Source organism: Ictidomys tridecemlineatus, chromosome 5, assembly GCF_052094955.1.
Source record: "Ictidomys tridecemlineatus isolate mIctTri1 chromosome 5, mIctTri1.hap1, whole genome shotgun sequence".
NCBI classification, from domain to species: Eukaryota; Metazoa; Chordata; class Mammalia; order Rodentia; family Sciuridae; genus Ictidomys; species Ictidomys tridecemlineatus.
In genome coordinates, this window is record NC_135481.1 from 119369986 (window position 1) to 119389341 (window position 19356).

The 19356-nt window shown below is 44.9% G+C and overlaps 1 protein-coding gene across 5 annotated transcripts in view; it reads left to right on the forward strand.

Annotated features, from left to right (window-relative positions):
• Positions 1-19356, forward strand: part of Wdr25 (WD repeat domain 25) — a 140112-nt gene that overhangs the window by 73718 nt on the left and 47038 nt on the right. For all 5 annotated transcript variants that reach the window (XM_021732094.3, XM_005333916.5, XM_021732093.3 and 2 more), the window contains one exon: positions 14971-15118. In XM_021732094.3, the coding sequence (XP_021587769.1) occupies positions 14971-15118 (148 nt within the window). The remainder of the gene's footprint in view (positions 1-14970; positions 15119-19356) is intronic.

Genomic DNA, 19356 nt, shown 5'->3' on the forward strand with positions numbered 1-19356 from the left:
AATGGGAGAAAATCTTTGCCACCTGCACCTCAGATAAAGCATTAATCTGCAGGATACACAAAGAACTCAAAAAGCTTAACACCAAAACAAAACAACACCCTCCCTCACAAATAACTCAGTCAATAAATGGGTAAGGATCTGAACAGATACTTTTCAAAAGAAGAAATACAAAGGGTCAACAAATATATGAAGAAAAAAAAGAGTTTAACATCTGTAGTAATTAGAGAAATGTAAATTAGAATAACGCTCTTTTTTGTTTGTTTTGCAATATTGGGAATCAAAACAGGAATGGTCTATAATTGAGCTATGTCTTTAGCCCTTTTTATTTATTATTTTGAGACAGAATCTTGCTAAGTTGCCCAGGCTGGCTTTGAACCTGCCATCTTCCTGCCTAAGCCTCCCGAGTGTCTGGAATTATAGGCGTGTGCCACTGCACCCAGCTAAACAACACACATTCCATAGGTCAAGGCAGAAAAACTGATGGGGATATTAGAAAATGTTTTGAAATCAATGAAAACAAAAACACAATATATAAAAAATTGTAGAATATATTTAAAATAGTTCTCAGATCATAATTTATGTCATCAAATGCTATATATTAGTAGAGGAGACATTTTCAATTCAGTGATCCAAGTTTCCACCTAACCAGAAAAACCAGAGCAAATTCAACTCAAATAAGCAAAATCAAGGAAACAAAGATAAGAGCAGAAATAATTGAAATAGAAAACAGAAAGTTAGTAGAGAAAAATCAGTGAATCAAAAAAGTGGTTCCTTCAGACTAATGAGAGATTAAAACTAACTTTAGCTGGGTTCAGAATAAAAGCAGAAGGGTTGAGATTATCTATATCAGGAGTGATGAGAGGACTTGCTCACAGATCCTGCAGATGTTGAATGATACTAAGGTGGTACATGATCAGCTACCTTTATGCCAGTGAATTCCACAAATTAGGTGATGTGAATAAGTCCCCTGAAAGACCCAGATACTAAAAGCCCACTCAGGAAGAAACAGGCATTCCAGAAAGCCTCATTTATTTAAAAAAAAAAATTGAATTTGTGGTTAGAAATCTTTCTGGGGTGCAAACTATGGGGCCAAATGCCTTGACTCATGAATTCTCCCAAACGTTTAAGAAGAAATAATACCAGAGAAGATGGCGGCGAATGGAGTGTATCACCCCCATGTACTGCATCACTGCGCGGGTGAATGACGAGTTAGAATGGCCAAAAGCTATCTTGTTAGGAATTTCCAGAAAAATTGGGGTGCACTGAAACCTAGAGGAAGGATTTCCATCGCCCGAGGGTCGGTTACTGGGGCTCAATTGTGAGAGATTTGTTCTCCTGGAGATTCAAGCTGCTTGTTCAGCAGCTCGCCCCGCTGCTAGAGACTGCGGCGCGCGCCAGGAATCAGCATCCATAGAAATGGCGAGCTAGCAACGCAGAGAAACGGCCCTGCTGATTCTGCGGGCTCCTGCCGGCAGTGCCCTGACTGTGCTCAGTGCTGAATTCTGGGTTTGAGACGGGGGAAGGAAGCCGTCCAGTTCTGTCCTCCACACCGGTCAGACCACCGAGGAAGCCAGCGGCCACCATCTTGGAAAGCTGACGTCACCATCGCCAGTTTTCGACTGATCGCAGCTCATTCAGCGATAGAACAGGTCTGTGACATGTAGACCATCCTCCATACAGCGGGGAAATCACATAAAATCTCTCCCTGGCTTTCTAGGGGTGTGATTATCAGAGTGAGCGTGAGTAGAGGCGTGGGGGGAAGGTAAAGGCACCTGACCTCCAACTCCTCCCTCCCACCAGTGGCGAAAATGAAACCTGTTTCGCCAGCTCCAGGAGGAGGGGCTAGCAGAGGGAATCAAAACAATAAGGTGCTGGTTCCCAAAAGCTGCGCTCCTCGTCCAGGAAACTGCAGGTCCAGAGTGTAGTTTGAGCTGCCATGAGGTATCACACTGGGAAAGGCCTGGCTGACAGGAGAAGCCAGGGGACTAGAAACCAGGAATAAACCTAAGCTAACAGATTTGAGACACCAGTTGGGGGAGGAGGGAGTGGCCTCACACGGATTGTTTTCTACAGCCGGAGGGCAAAATCTTGGCCCGGAAGGCACAGCACCACCTACTGGAAGCGAAGAAAATAGAAGCCTAACAGTGTCCCTGTTTTCTTTTAATTTTTTAAAAAAATTTTTTAATTTTAATTTTTTTCTTTTCTACAATTATACTATTATTTCTTAAAATGTAGTTTTTATTTTACTGCATTTTATTATTTTTTATTATCATTTCCTTTTCTTTTCTATTCTTTTTTTCTTGCTTTCCTCTCTCCCTCTCTCTTTCTTGGTTTGCTTCCTTACCTTTTCCCCATCTTTTCCTCTTAATCACCCAGATTACGTAAAACTTACTAAATGCAAATAGATGAATACTATGAATCGGTCCATAGTTCGCCTAAGCCCTTAACTACCCCCAAGTACTCCTTTCTATTCTCTTGTTAATATCTGCCTGCATTTGAGCAACCCCCCAAAGAAGCTAACATATACTAACCTCCATACCATCAAAGCGCCCGACCTCAACATGAAATCCTAAGTTCAAACCCTCAATTCATTGTCTCCCAACACAAAGGAGAGATGAGATATTGGAACTATAAAAACCAAAACAAATTTGAAGAAGGAAACAGAAACACAGCAAACAGAGTTGGAAAGCAACACGAGCACCATGAAAAAACAAGGGAAAAAAGGATTACAAACAATGCAGGACAACGTAAATTCACAGAACATAGAGGTTTCAGAAAAATGGACAGAGAAAGAACTCAAGGCATACCTAACTCAGATGGAACGGAATCTTAGAGAAGACATTAGGCAGCAAGTCCAAACAATGAAAGTATACTTTGAAAACGAATTAAATAGGCAACTTCAAATGGCAAAGAACGAGCTATACCAGGAGATAGGGATTTTTTTTAAAAAAATCAAACAGTAATCCTAGAAATGCTGGAAACAATAAACCAAATTAAAAACTCAAACGAGAATATTACAAATAGACTAGATCAAATAGAAGTCAGAACATCAAATAATGAAGACAAAGTATATCAACTTGAAAAGAATATAGTCAACACAGAAAGGATGCTAAGAAATTACCAGCAATCTATCCAAGAGATATGGAATGTTATAAAAAAAACCAAACTTGAGAGTCATCGGGATAGAAGAAGGTATAGAGGTTCAAACCAAAGGAATGAACAATTCACTGAATGAAATAATCCTAGAAAACTTCCCAGATATGAAAGATAGAATGGATTGCCAAATCCTGGAAGCCTACAGGACCCCAAAAATACAAAACCATAATAGATCAACTCCAAGACACATAATTATGAAGATATCCAATATACAGAACAAGGAGAGAATATTAAAAGCTACGAGAGAAAGAAGGGAGATTACTTTCAGGAGTAAAACAATTAGGTTAACGACTGATTTTTCATCACAGATTTTGAAAGCAAGAAGATCCTGGAACAACGTATTTCAAATGCTGAAAAACAATGGATTCCAACCAAAGATACTGTATCCAGCAAAATTAAGCTTCAGATTTGACAATGAAATTAAAATATTTCACGATAAACAAAAATTAAAAGAATCCGCAGCCAAAAAACCAGCACTGCAAGGCATTTTGAGCAAAACACTACAAGAAGAGGAATTGAAAAACAGCACCCAAAACTAACATTGGGAGGTAACTCAGTAAAGGGAAGAATAAAAAATATAACCAAAAAGGAAAAACGAGCAATCAATCAATCAATCAATCAATCAATCAATAAATAAATAAATAAGCAAGCATGACTGGAAGTACAAACAATATATCAATAGTAACCTTAAATGTTAATGGCTTAAATTCACCAATCAAGAGACAAAGACTAGTAACCTGGATTAAAAAAACAAATTCAACAATATGCTGCCTTCAGGAGACTCATATGATAGGAAAAGACATACACAGGTTGCAAGTGAAAGGCTGGGAAAAAAATCATATCACTCACATGGTCCTCGGAAGCAAGCAGGAGTGGCCATACTCATATCGAATAAAATCAACTTCAAACCTAAGTTAATCAAAAGGGATAAAGAAGGACACTATATACTGTTAAAAGGAACCATCCACCAACAAGACATAACATTTATCAATATGTATGCACCAAACAATGGTGCTGCAACGTTCATAAAACAATCTCTCTCTCTCTCTCTCTCTCTCTCTCTCTCTCTCTCTCTCTCTCTCCCTCTCCCTCTCCCTCTCCCTCTCCCTCTCCCTCTCCCTCTCCCTCTCCCTCTCCCTCTCCCTCTCCCTCTCTCCCTCTCCCTCTCCCTCTCCCTCCCTCTCCTCCCTCCCTCCCTCTCCTCAAGTTCAAGAGTCAAATAGACAACAATACAATAATTATCGGTGACTTCAACACACTGCTCTCTCCATTGGACAGATCCACCAGACAAAAGCTGAATAAAGAAACTATAGACCTCAATAACACAATTAATAACCTAGACTTAACTGACATATATAGAATACATCAACCATCATCAAGTAAATACACGTTCCTCTCAGCAGCACATGGATCCTTCTCAAAGATAGACCATATATTGTGCCATAGGGCAAGTCTTAGTAAATATAAAGGTGTGGAGATAATACCATGCATCTTATCTGATCATAATGGAATGAAACTGGAAATCAATGATAAAAGAAGGAAGGAAAAATCCTGCATCACCTGGAAAACGAACAGTACGTTACTGAATGATCAATGGGTTACAGAAGACATAAAGGAGGAAATCAAAAAACTCTTAGAGATAAATGAAAATACAGACACAACATATCGGAATCTATGGGACACAATGAAAGCAGTTTTAAGAGGGAAATTCATTGCCTGGAGTTCATTCCTCAATAAAAGAAAAAAAACAACAAATAAATGAACTCACACTTCATCTCAAAACCCTAGAAAAGGAAGAGCAAAACAACAGCAAATGTAGTAGAAGGCAAGAAATAATTAAAATCAGAGCAGAAATCAACGAAATTGAAACAAAAAAAAAACCATTGAAAAAATTGATAAAACTAAAAGTTGGTTCTTCAAAAAAATAAATAAGATTGACAGACCCTTAGCCATGTTAACGAAGAGAAGAAGAGAGAGAACTCAAATTACCAACATAAGGGATGAAAAAGGCAATATCACAACGGACACTACAGAAATTCAGAAGATAATTAGAAATTATTTTGAAACCCTATATTCCAATAAAATAGAAGATAATGAAGATGTCGATGAATTTCTTAAGTCATATGATTTGCCCAGATTGAGTCAGGAGGATACACACAATTTAAACAGACCAATAACAAAGGAGGAAACAGAAGAAGCCATGAAAAGACTACCAACCAAGAAAAGCCCTGGACCGGATGGATATACAGCGGAGTTTTACAAAACCTTTAAAGAACAATTAATACCAATACTTTTCAAGTTATTTCAAGAAATAGTAAAAGAAGGAGCTCTTCCAAATTCATTCTATGAGGCCAACATCACCCTGATCCCGAAACCACACAAAGACACTTCAAAGAAAGAAAACTACAGACCAATATCTCTAATGAACATAGATGCAAAAATCCTCAATAAAATCCTGGTGAATCGAATTCAAAAGCATATCAAAAAAAATAGTTCACCATGCTCAATTAGGATTCATCCCTGGGATGCAAGGCTGGTTCAATATACGGAAATCAATAAACGTTATTCACCACATCAGTAGACTTAAAGATAAGAACCATATGAGGGCTGGGGATGTGGCTCAAGCGGTAGCACGCTCGCCTGGCATGTGTGCGGCCCGGGTTCGATCCTCAGCACCACATACCAACAAAGAAGTTGTGTCCGCCGAGAACTAAGAAATAAATATTAAAAATTCTCTCTCTCTCTCTCTCTCTCTCTCTCTCTCTCTCTCTCTCTCTCTCCCCCCCCCCCCATCTCCCTCTCCCTCTCTCCCTCTCCCTCTCCCTCTCCCTCCTCTCTCACTCTCTCTTAAAAAAAAAACCAGAAGAACCATATGATCATCTCGATAGATGCAGAAAAAGCATTCGACAAAGTACAACATCCCTTTATGTTCAAAATACTAGAAAAACTATGGATAACAGGACGTTACCTCAACGTCGTAAAAGCTATATATGCTAAGCCTCAGGCTAGCATTATTCTGAATGGAGAAAAACTGAAGGCATTCCCTCTAAAATCTGGAACAAGACAGGGATGCCCTCTCTCACTTCTATTCAGTTTAGTTCTTGAAATACTAGCCAGAGCAATTAGACAAAAGAAATTAAAGGCATAAAAATAGGAAAAGAAGAACTTAATTTATCACTGTTTGCAGATGATATGATACTATATCTAACAGACCCAAAAGGGTCTTCAAAGAAACTACTATAGTTAATAAATGAATTCAGCAAAGTGGCAGGATATAAAATTAACACACATAAATCAAAGGCATTCCTGTATATCAGCGACAAAGCTTCTGAAATGGAAATGAGGACAACCACCCCATTCACAATATCCACAAAAAAAAAAAAAAATACTTGGGAATCAACCTAACAAAAGAGGTGAAAGATTTATATAATGAAAACTACAGAACGCTAAAGAAAGAAGTAGAAGTAGTCCTTAGAAGATGGAAAAATATACCCTGCTCATGGATAGGCAGAACTAACATCATCAAAATGGCGATATTACCCAGAGTTCTCTATAGGTTCAATGCAATGCCAATCAAAATCCCAAGGGCATTTCTTGTAGAAATAGATAAAGCAATTATGGAATTCATATGGAAAGATAAAAGACCCAGAATAGCAAAAGCAATTCTAAGCAGGAAGTGTGAGTCAGGTGGTATAGCGAAACCAGACTTCAAACTAAACTATACTATGGAGTAAGAGTAACAAAATCAGCATGGTACTGGTACCAAAACAGGCGGGTGGACCAATGGTACAGAATAGAGGACACAGAGACCAATCCACACAATTACAACTTTCTTATATTTGATAAAGGGGCTAAAAGCATGCAATGGAGGAAGTATAGTATCTTCAACAAATGGTGCTGGGAAAACTGGAAATCCATATGCAACAAAATGAATCTGAATCCCTTTCTCTCGCCATGCACAAAAGTTAACTCAAAATGGATCAATGAGCTTGATATCAAAACAGAGACTCTGCGTCTCATAGAAGAAAAAGTTGGCTCTAATCTACAGAGTGTGGGGTCGGGCTCCAAATTCCTTAATAGGACACCCATAGCACAAGAGTTAAAAAACAAGAATCAACAAATGGGACTTACTCAAACTTAAAAGTTTTTTTCTCAGCCAGAGAAACAATAAGAGAGGTAAATAGGGAGCCTACATCCTGGGAACAAATTTTTACACCTCACACTTTAGATAGAGCCCTAATATCCAGAGTATACAAAGAACTCAAAAAATTAAACAATAAGAAAACAAATAACCCAAACAACAAATGGGCCAAAGACCTGAACCGACACTTCTCATAGGAGGACATACAATCAATCAACAAGTACATGAAAAAATGTTCACCATCTCTAGCAGTCAGAGAAATGCAAATCAAAACTACCCTAAGATACTATCTCACTCCAGTAAGAATGCCAGCCATTTTGAAGTCAAACAACAACATGTGCTGATGAGGATGTGGGGAAAAGGGTACTCTTATACATTGATGGTGCTACTGCAAATTGGTGTGGCCAATTTGGAAAGCAGTATGGAGATACCTGGGAAAGCTGGGAATGGAACCACCATTTGACCCAGCTATTGCCCTTCTTGGACTATTCCCCGAAGACCTTAACTTACTACAGGGATACTGCCACATCCATGTTCATAGCAGCACAATTCACAATAGCTAGACTGTGGATCCAACTTAGATGCCCTTCAATAGATGAAAGGATAAAAAATTGTGGCATTTATATACAATGGAGTATTATGCAGCACTAAAAATGACAAAATCATGGCATTTGCAGGGAAATGGATGGCATTAGAGCAGATTATGCTAAGTGAAGCTAGCCAATCCCTAAATATCAAATGCCAAATGTCTTCTTTGATATAATGAGAATAACTAAGAACAGAGCAGGGAGGAAGAGCAGGAGGAAAAGACTAACATTAAACAGAGACATGAGATGGGAGGGAAAAGGAGAGAAAAGGGAAATTGCATGGAAATGGAAGGAGACCCTCATTGTTACACATAATTACATATAAGAGGTTGTGAGGGGAATGGGGAAAAAGACGAGGAGAGAAATGAATTGTAGTAGTTGGGGTAGAGAGAGAAGATGGGAGGGGAGGGGAGGGGGGATAGTAGAGGATAGGAAAGGTAGCAGAATACAACAGTCACTAATATGGCATCATGTAAAAATGTGGATGTGTAACCAATATGATTCTGCAATCTGTAATTTGGGTATAAATGGGAGTTCATAACCCACTTGAATCTCATGTATGAAATATGATATGTCAAGAGCTTTGCAATGTTTTGAACAACCAATAAAAAAAATGAAGAAGAAATAATACCAACTTGTTGTTGGTTGAATTGTGTCCTACCCCTAGATTTGTATTTTGAAGTCTTCACCCCCAGTAGTTCAGAATGTAGCCTTATTTGGAAATAGGACTGTTACAGAGGCAATCCAATCACAAGGAGGTCACAGTGGGCCCTAATCCTACTTGACTGGGTGAGATCTGGAGAGAGACATTCAGAAAGCAGATGGCACACAGACTTGAAGACAGCCCTAGACATGTCAAAGAGAAGGCCTGGACCCTGTCCTCCGTCACTGCCCTCAGAAGAGACCAACCCTGCCAGTACTTGCATTGCAGAGTTCTAGCTTTCAGAACTGGCAGAGGATCACTTTCTGTTACTCAGGCCACCCAGTTGGTGCTTTGTTACAGCAGGACTAAGAGGTACAGACTTCTACACAAACCTTCCAGACTATGAAGGAGAAGAAACATGTCCAGTTCACTTTATGAAGACATCATTACCCTGATACCAAACCAAGAAAAACAGATAAGGGAAAGCCACAGACCAGTATCTCTCATGAATTCAGATGCTGAATTTTTAAGTAAAATATCAGTGAATCATTTCAACTCTATGTCCTTAAAATATTGAGACTGAGTAGGATTTGTCCCAGGAATGTAAGCTTGGCTCAACATTTGATGATCAATCAGTGTGACTCAACATTAATGACTGAACTATAATATTAATGATCAACTAGAAAATAAAAATGATATGATCATTTCAGTAGGTGCATTTTGACAGTAGCCAGTGTTCATTCCTGATAAAAGTCGTTTTCGCAAACTAGAGCCTGGACTTCCTTGAGCTGGTAAGAGGTATTGAGGTGAGCGGCACTGGTGGGCACACGTCATTGGCGCGGCTGGAGAGGGAGCCAGCGAATCAGGAGAGCAGAAGGCATACAGTTCCCCAGAGAGGAGGTGAGACTGTTTGCAGATGACACTATAGGTGTGTTGAATGTTTCCTTGGATCTATAAAACAGCTTCCAGAACTAAGATGGGAGTGTTCAGTAAGGTTGCAGAGTTCAATGTCAGCATACAAAAATTTATTGAATTTCTACACACTGGGAAAAAATCTGAAATTACAATGAAAAAACTCATTATCAGTGTCATCAAAATATGAGATCAGGGCTGGGGTTGTAGCTCAGTGGTAGAGCGCTTGCCTAGCATACAATCCTCAGCACCACATAAATATAAATAAATAAAAATATTGTGTTAATCTATAACTAAATAAATTTTAAAAATGATATTACTCAGGATACATTTGGTATAAGTTTTTTTCACTTTCAAACTGTACACTCTAAGTGAAATCAAAGAAGACTTGAGTAAGCAGACATCTCGGTTCTCTTCCTGGATTGGAATATTCAGCATAGTTGAGGTCTCCCCAGATGCTCTGTAGATCAAGGCAGTTTCAGCCCTTGAACGCACATGGTGGATACCCATGCATTGCTGGCAATTGGGCTGATGATCCTGGCTCTTGGGTGAATCTTGGGCACTGGATGCATGGGCTTGTGCTCAGCTGTACAAGTTTGGGGTGGTCTCTAGATCATTTTCTGGAGCATCAAGAGCCTGGGATGAACAAGGAGGGTTCCTGAGTCAGGAGATGTAGGGTGTGGTTCCCTGGGGAGCAAGAAGCTTGACATCCATTATCTCCAGGTGGTGGAGCTGGGGACAGCTCTTATTTTCTTCTTTGTGTTTTTCTGTTTTTGGCAGATAATTTTTTTTGCAGAGCACACTTATTTCTAGTATAACCAGAGAAACAGTTCTGAATTCCTACAGGATTTTGCTTCCTACACTTTTGTGTAGTCTGAATATTTTGCAAGGAGGTTGCATTTCTCATATACTCAAAAACAAAAGTCTGGCAGCAGGAAGAATGGTACCTGAGGCCTTGTTCTAACCCTGGGATACCACAAGAGACTCCTGGTGCACTGTTTCTAGTAACCAGGACAAAGGAACAGGGGCACGTTGGGGCTGTGCAAGTGAGTGCACCCTGTTTTGCTGGTCACATCTTCTCAGATCTGTCTCCTGGTTGGACATGTAGACCTATGACCTATCTCCATCCTTCTGCACAGGCAGTCTGGGATCTCCAGGTATTTCATTGAGAAAATGCAGACACTTCAGGCTGCCGCAGTGCTTGGGAATTAATCTTTAAAGCCTGACTGTGAGCATTAAATTCAATTAGGGAGAGCGACTGGCAGAGATTATTCTCTCCCTTTCCCTAGCAGTTTGGAGAGGTAGCTGACTGGTCCGAGCTGATTCCGGTGTTCTTGTCGGTACCAGCTAGGAGAACCAGCAGGTGCTGTTCACCTGTGGGCGTCATCACCCAGTGTCCAGCTTGAGCCCAGTAAGGGTGCTTCAGGAAGCCCTGGCATGAGTTCCAGGGTGCCGGGCTGCGCTTTGGCCTTGTGTTTTCTATTCCATATGTCTTTCATGACAGCCCCCGTCCTTGCCCCGTCCTCTGCTCCTCCTGTTCCCGCTCTTCCTTCCTCTCTTCTCCTCTGGCTCCTCCTCTGCATCATCTTCTTCTCCTCCTTCCTTCCCATACCCCTTCCCGTTTCTTCTCTGTGTCCTCCTCTTTCCTGTATTGCTTCCTTTTCTTCTCCTACCCTCCCTCCTCACTATCTTAACATCTGTATTTTAAATTAGGACATGCTTATAAGAATATATTATACTCAGAAGCATAGAAAGTAACCAAACAGACACTTGTGAATGCAGTTGAGAACATGAAATCCAGAGGTCTGTCCCTAGCTTTGATGGACCACCAGCTGTTTGACACTTTGGGGAATCTCTTCTCAAGATGCCCCCTTCTTATGGCTTCCCGGGAGCCCTCTCTCTTTTTCTCTCAACTCACTGGCTTCTTCTACCCAGACTCCTTTTCTCGATGTCCTTCTTCTCAACTCCCATCCTGTGAACTCTGGGGCCCTAGGTTGAGGTCAGGGCCTCCTTTCTGCTCTGTCTGCATGTATTCCCTGGAGAGCACAGCCAGCTCATGACGGTGACTTGCATAGCTCTGTGTCCATCCTAGACCTCTCTTCTGATTACCTTATCATGTGTTTCACTGTCTGCCTCTGGGTTGAGAGTGGAGCTGCTGGCCATCTTTACCCTAGCTTGCTCTTCCTATAGGCTCACCCACTCCGTGACTCCTTTCCTCTTGATGCTCAGGCCCCAACTTAGGAGTTGTCCTAGATTCTTTTCTATACTTCACATTCCACCTTCAGTCCAAGGGTTTCCTCTTTTCCGCCTTCTAAGGTGGGCTGCTTCTCCACTCCTCATGTCCACGTCCTTCTCCTATCTTCCCTGGATTCTTGCAGGAGCCTCCTGTGGTCCCCTGCCTCTCACTCCCCTCCCTGCATGGCAGCCAGAGGGTCCTGTTAGAGTGATGCCAGCCCACTCCCCATCTTCTACCTGTGCACCCTGAATGCTCTGGCTCCTTGTGATTTTCTGCCCTCATCTCTTGCTGTCCCCATCCTGTTCACTCTCTAGATACACTGACCTTGCTGTTGCTTAGTCATTTTAGACACACTAATTGTCCCTACCCAGCAATTTCTGCACAGCACTCTTTCTCACCCCTCATGTCCTCTCAGAGGGGTGCACCTGGCCATCATGGTGGCCATTTCAGCTTCTTTCCCGACCTTAACAACTCCTTTCCTGCTTATTTTTGAAAATTTCAGTCTTTGTCACTGCCCCCAGTAGAAATCTCTAGATTCTGCTTATTTGTTTTGTGTCTCTCCCCCTCCCTAGAATATGAACTCTTTGGGGACAGGGATTTCAGACTTGTTGGTTTCTCATTTCTCTGGTGCCTGGCAAATAGCAGGTGCTCAGGAAGCATTTGAACCAGTGAACAGGCCAAAGAGCTTTGCAGAAGGAAGCATTTGGGCATCTTGGCTTTGGATCACTCTCCCTCTCTCTTTCCTCTTGCTCTCCTACTCTGAGCAGTATTCACAAAACTCCTTTCCTCCAACCTGCCCTCTCCCTCCAGCCCCAGAAGCAACAACATTCCCATATATGTTTTATAGTCTTCCTACAAATGCATGAATAAGTGAGATAGGGTTTTGTTTTGTTGTATCTATTCTTAAAAGTTGTGGTGAAATGCAACAAAAAATTCACCATCATGCAGTTCAGAGGCATGAAGTGCATCCATATTGGTGTGTGACCACCACCACCATCTTGTAAAACTGAAACTGTTTCCTGACCCCCAGCTGCAGCAACCTTTCTACTTCCTGGCTCTGGTTTTGACCACTCAGGGTGCCTTCTGTAAGTGGAGTCTCTTTTTTATCTTGCTTCTTCCCCTCAGTGCACTGTTTTCCAGGTTCATCCATGTTATAATGTCAGGAGGCATCAGGAGGTCCTTATTTTTTAAGGATGAGTGCTATTCTGCTGTGTGGATGGGCCACATTTGTTTATCTGTTCAGCAGTCCATGGACAATGGGGATTGCTTGTACCTTTTGACTATTGTAAGTAATGCCACTGTGACATTGGGGTGCAATATCTCCCTGAGACCCTGGTTTCAGTTTTTTTGGATATAGACTACAAGTGGAATTGCTAGATTCTATGTTTAATTCGTTTTGGTTTTGTAGTACCAAAAATTGAACCTAGGGTGCTCTACCACTGAGCTACATCCCCAGTCCTTTTTATACTTTTTTTTTTTTGAGAGAGTGTCTCTCCCCAGTTTGCCCAGGCTGCCCTTGAACAATCCTCCAACCTCAGCCTCCCGAGTAATTGGGATCATAGGGTGTGCCACCATGTTTTGCTGTGTTGAGCTTTTTTTAAAAAATATTTAGTTTTTAGTTTTAAGTGGACACAATATCTTTATTTTATATTTATGTGGTGCCGAGGATTGAACCTAGTGCCTCATGTGTGCTCGGTGAGTGGTCTACCACTGAGCCCCAACCCCCAGCCCCTGTGTTGAACTTTTTGAGGAACTGTTTTTCATATCAGCAACACTATTCACATTTCTGCCCGCATGTGCGTGGATTTGATTCTGCATCCTTGCCTACACTCACCATTTTCTGTTCTTTTGTTAGCAGCCATCTTAATGGTTATGAGGTGAAATTTTGTGTGTTACTAAACATATTTTTAGTAGCATACGAAATACTAGCATCCTACTCTGTTATATGTATATCTTGTTTTAGGTCCTCAGCATTAATTTTTACCTCAACTGTGTTGACCCTGTAGATTTGCTTCATTCATGTTACTTTATTTTTTCTGTGCATACTGTACTTGTATGCAGTTTTGGAGGAGTGGCACTTCCAGCACCCTGCTTCCCTTGCTTGGGTTCTCCTGACACTCTGAAGTCCTGACAGCTGCTTTTGTTGCTTCTGTCCACATCTCTAAATGGGAATGCTGCTGTCTCTCAGTTTCCCAGCTTGTAGCCCTAGCCACTGACCTGACAGGAAAGCAGGACGGAGCTCTCAACATTCTTTGAAGGTTGCTTCTGACCTTAGATATTTACATATTCCAGAACTCGACCCTTTGCTCTGTGAAGATCTTCAGGACTTGGCAGGTTGACGGGAGGCTACCCGTAGGGTCGTGTTCATGGCGGTTGCACTTCGAGTGGGTTTCTGTCTCATTAAGGAAAGTGAGGCTTGGTTTTCCTGATGTGGTTGACAGGAGCGTGGAGAATCCTGCAAGCTCCAAGCGGTGCATCCAGCAACTGCAGGGTCCTGCTGTGCGCAGCATCCTGCCACACACCGTGCAGGGTCGAGCCTTAGCCCTTGCCCCTACCTTGGGCCATGTTTGTCTCTTCTCCCTTCCTGGAGTGGAGACAGGTCCAGAGAGGTAGTGCCACTGGGCCAACTCACAGGATGGGCCAGGAATACTGTGTACTAGGAGAGCGTCCCCTTCATCCTGTAGCCACAGGGTTGCCACTGCCTTTTCCTTGGGCTATGTGGAGGGTGATGGGATCTGAAGCCAGCAGCTCTCAGAATGTGCTCTTCTGTACTCAGGCCCTGCGTCACTTTCAGAAGGCGTTCAGCATATGTGAGGTCTCATTCCCCTGGGGAAGCCAGGGTGGGTGTTTGCTGTTTGTTCTGGGCGTGGCAGGCTCCTTTTTGGGTCACAGTCTTAAAGCAGTGCCCATGTGTCTAGCCTGGCCATGAAGAGTAAGGATTCCAGGGATACAGGTGAGGCTGCGGCAGGGCCAAGTGCAGACAGCAGCACTCTATGGTGCCTGCAGGCAGGAGCAGGCTAGAAGGGCTTAGGTAGGTGAGTGGAGACACAGGATGGGCAAGGAGGTGCCCCATTCTGCCTGTGTACTTTAGAAAACCCAGGGGGTCATCCTGTGTTCTTCATCCCAGAAAAGTCTTCACATTTCTGCAAGGACATGTTTTAGCATCTCCATATCATTTTGATGGTGAAACAGCGGGAGTCAGTCTAGAGCGAGCCCCTGCCCCATGCAGACAGTCTGAGCCCAGTCCAGGAGACTGGCCATCCTCCAATGTTGGGTACTGATTGTTTCTTTGTAGGTGTGGAACGCTGTGGACTCGGGGCGCTGCTTGCAGACCTACTCCCTGCACCGTGAGGCTGTGCGGGCTGCCCGGTGGTCTCCCTGCGGTGGGCGCATCCTCAGTGGCGGCTTCGACTTTGCCCTGCACCTCACAGACCTGGAAACAGGTGGGTTCCTTGGTATCATTACTCCAAGGCGAGCTGGCAGCTCTCTTACTGGGGAGGGTTCTCTGGAGGGTCCCTGGCCACGGGCTCTGTGGGGTGTTAGGGGAGTAGGAGGGGCTCCCAACTCTCTGCAGAAGGTTCAAGGCTGTCTCAGCCTCAAGCTGTGGAGCGGATATCGAGGCAGCTTTTTATCAACTCTGACATGTGGTTTATAGTGAAGCAGGTTTAACTTGATCGTGGTGTTCTTTGATTGGGGCCAGTGTATAGGACTGCTGTCAGTCCATTACCATTGAAGGCTGTAAGAATGACTTCATCTCCCAAGGAAGGGTAGGTTCTGCTTTAGTGCCCACACTAGAAGAGCATTGGCAAGATGGATTCGTGCTGGGTATGAGTGTGAATCTGAGCAGGCTTGGAGGAGGAGTCAGTGGAAGGAGCTTTCCTGTCCCTGGCTCTGTGTCCAGGCACTGTGATACCTGCTATGGCCCCAGTTCCCGAGGCTTTCTGCTGGGTGGTGGTAGGAACAGACCAGGGCTGACACAGCTGGTGGGCAGGCCAATGCTGCCCTTGTCCCGGGCCTAGCTTCTTTCCACACCCATGTGGCCATCTACTCTTAGGCTTCTCCTTCCTCGGTCACTTTTCTGCTAGGCACCACAGCCAGGGGCAAGAGGAGGGACTAGAGTCCCTGGAGCCCTGAGACCAGCATCCTGCCTGCCTGGTGTAGGTGCCCCAGGGCTGGTGACCTTATCCTGGGGTCCAGCCCAGCAGGTCTGAGAGGATGCAGAGAGGAAACACACAGGAGGCCAAGGTCACTGTGGACTTGGAACCCACCTCACATGTCCTCTTGTAGGCACCCAGGTGGTCTTATGGCTCCTTTTGGCCCCATGCACGCTCAGGGGTGGGATGATGAGACTGCCAGTCAGGGGCCCTTCTTGGTCAAGGGGTGTATCTCCAGCTCTGTGGGAGGCTGGTGGAATTCTCTCTGCAGCAGCTGGCAGTGGTTATTTCCATTTCATAGGTGAGGAGACCGAGGCCCAGAGCACAAGGTGGCCTGTGCAAGGCCTCTCAGTGGTGAGAGACTGGCAGGGTTGGAGCTGAGTATGTACTGTAGACTGGTACCCTTCCCTTAGTGCCCAGTGGACAGAGCCTCTCCCTCATGGGGAAGCTCTCTGACAGCTTGTGTCTCTCTTCTTCTCAAGCCCACGGGTGCCAAGGCTTGGGGAGTTTGCTGCCACTTGATAATGATGATTGGGCTGATGATGATGCAGCAGTCTGTTCTGACCAGGTACCCGCTGTGTGCCAGGTGTCTCTCCTCAGCCATCTATATCAGTGTCCTGTGGGCCCTGTCACCCTTAGAGGCAGGGACCATCAGAGTTGTGAAAAGGCGGCCTCTTCACATGCTGGTCTGGGGCCACGAGCTAGGCAGTGGCACAACCAGGATGTGCCCAGGTCTGCCAGGCCACCAAGCCAGCTGTCTGCCTGCTTCCCTGGTGCCCATGTGCCTCATCGCCATGCTGTGTGTGCGACAGAGCTGAACACAGCCCAGGGCTCACCTGGAGAAGGCCACATCTGTTGGGGACAGAAGTGCTGGGACCACCATTTGCAGTGATGGAGTGAGATACAGGGTTTGCAGGAGCATGGAGTTTAGAAAACCCAGGGGTCCTTCCTGGAGGAAGCACAGCCCACACTGAGCCAGGAGTTAAGTGAGAAATCACGGTGGAGGAAGTGTGTTCCAGGGGAGGGAAGTGGGCTCTCAGCAGGTAGGGCCACAAGGACACAAGATGCTACATTGTGTGTGAGGGAATGGGAGAGAGGAACTGGGATCTGCAGGAGGGTACCCCTGGCCTATGGATCCCATGAGCACATATGGGTGGGTGCTGCAATGCCCAAAGAGGGACAGGTTAGCTCACCTAACTCTGGGCCATTGTTTCTCAGATGTGGGTGATGCTGATGAAATACTCAGATTCACTTGATGACATTAGCAGATTTATTGTGGCCCTGAGTTATTACCTGTTTTCTCAATCAACAGATGTTAAGCGGACACATATGCCTGTGTGTGTGTGTGTGTGTGTATTGGGGGATGTCTTGAATGTTTTAGACATCCAGAGGCCCTCTTGCCTGACAAGTTAGGGACTGCTGTAGGGCCACTGCTGAGTTTTGAGCAGGAGAGAGCTGGGTTTGATTTGTGCTTTGGGTGGGTATCCCTGGTCTTGTGTGTTCTACAGGCCTGCTGGAGGAGAGGGATAGTTTGTCTGGCCCAGGCCCAGCACATTCCTTCAGCTCTCTGGTGCTGAATGGATAGAGAGGAAGGCGGGGCCCTGTTCTGGGGGCCTTGCCACCCAGCCAGTGATGTGGACCCCCCACCCACACCTCTTCTGGGAATGTGTTCACTGCCAGGCTTGTTTTCTGAAGGCCTTGCTGGTTCACTCAGCATCTATTCCCCATGTATCTGCTGTGTGCAGGAACATGCTGGGCTGCAGCACAGGGCTTGTTGGACACCCTTGGTCTCCAGCGAGGGCATGGTGGCAGAGCTTGCACCCCAGCCTATAGAGGCCCTCCAGCTCCCAACAGACTGTGGTTTCTGTGCACCTCCTGGCTCCTGTGGGAGCTCATTGAGACGGGCCCATCCTGTGTTCTCTCTGGCTTCATCGACTGGCCCTGTGTGTGGGGATGAGCTGGAACTAAGTGGGTCCATGCTGGGCCCTCCTGGCTAGGCAGTTAAGCCCATCACAGGCTGTCTGGGTGGGGTAGACTCCCCATGTCTTCTGCCTCCTCTCAGGACACCCACCCTCTGCCTTGGTGTCCCTGAGTGCTCTCTTCAGCCAGGGCTGGACTGGGCTGGACTTGCGGCCCTTGTAGCCTCTGTCCTGCTTTGGCTTCTTGTTCTTTCTCTCTACCAAGTCTGGTCTCCTGTTTTGCTTTATCCCCTTTCCACCCTTGGTGATTTGCCTTTTTCATTTCAGTCTCATTAGCGCTCCTGCCAAGAGAAGGCAGCGCAGGGCGTCTCGGTGCAGCGCTTTGGGAATTAGTCACTCGGTGCCCATTGTCGTTAATGGGAATTTGGTGCCAAGGCCATTTATCCTGGTGTCCTCAATCAATACAGCTAAAAATCTGTGGATTCTAAAATGTCAATACCCAGCCTGAAATATGGAGGGCCAGCCACATTTTATCTCATTAATTTATAGTTCTGACGGGCTGTTGGCTTACAGAACAACCATGAATCAACACTTAATAAAATCTGCTCACAGATTAATTATTTTTGGTGTTCCTGCTTCCGTCTGTAATCTTCCTAACTAATGTCTCCAGTGTATTAGCCTGAGGTGGCCTCAGGGGACACTAGCTGACGCCACCTGAGTGTCCTCAGCCTTGTGAGTCACCTGTCCTGCATGTAAAATCAGCCTGTCTCTTCCACACCCGCCATGGCTCCTCCAGTGCTTAGCGGTCCTGGTGGTGTTTCTCGAAAGTTCTAGCCCCCATCAGTCTCCCAGCCTGATGGTGAAGCCACTGTTGCTGAGGGGCGCAGGTCTCCATGCTGCATGCTTGTTGGCCACTTAGGAGCTCTCTTTGTCTGTGTTGGACGCTCTCCTGAGGTGCACCCAGTTCCCAGATGCCGTAGAAGGAATGTGGGTGGGATGCACCTTCAGCCTTGCACCCGCCACCCTGAGTCGGGAAGGCGGGGAGTGTGCCTTTGCCTTTTTCTGCAGGAGCCTGGCTGGCAGACTGTTGGGGAAGGGTGCAGTGTGTACAGACAGCCCCTCAGAGCATGGGTTAGGGTTGGCCCTCAGCAGAGGTGCCTCTTCCCTCTGTCACTGCTCCGTGAAGACCTTGGTTCTGGGCTGGGGTTGTGGCTCAGCGGGAGAGTGCTTGCCCAGCACGTGCAAGACCTTGGGTTCGATCCTCATCACCACATAAAAATTAATTAACTAATTAAAGATATTGTATCCAACTACAACTAAAAAATAAATATTTTACAAAAATATCATTAAAAAAAAAGACCTCGGTTCTGTGGAGTTGTCCAGGGTGTCCCAATTGTTGGGGTAGTTCCCCAAATGGGGCCACTTTAGGGTGTCAATTTCAGAATCCCCCAGCTGGCAGTCAGGGTGGGTTTCAGGGCAGACTGTGAGGAGGCCTTGGCCCATCTCTCTGATCCTCCTCCAGGTTTCTCTCTCCACAGTGGTGGTGAGGGAGCAGCTCTCCCTGGTGATGGCGGCATGCACCCTTTCTCTGGGATCTGGGGTCGGCGT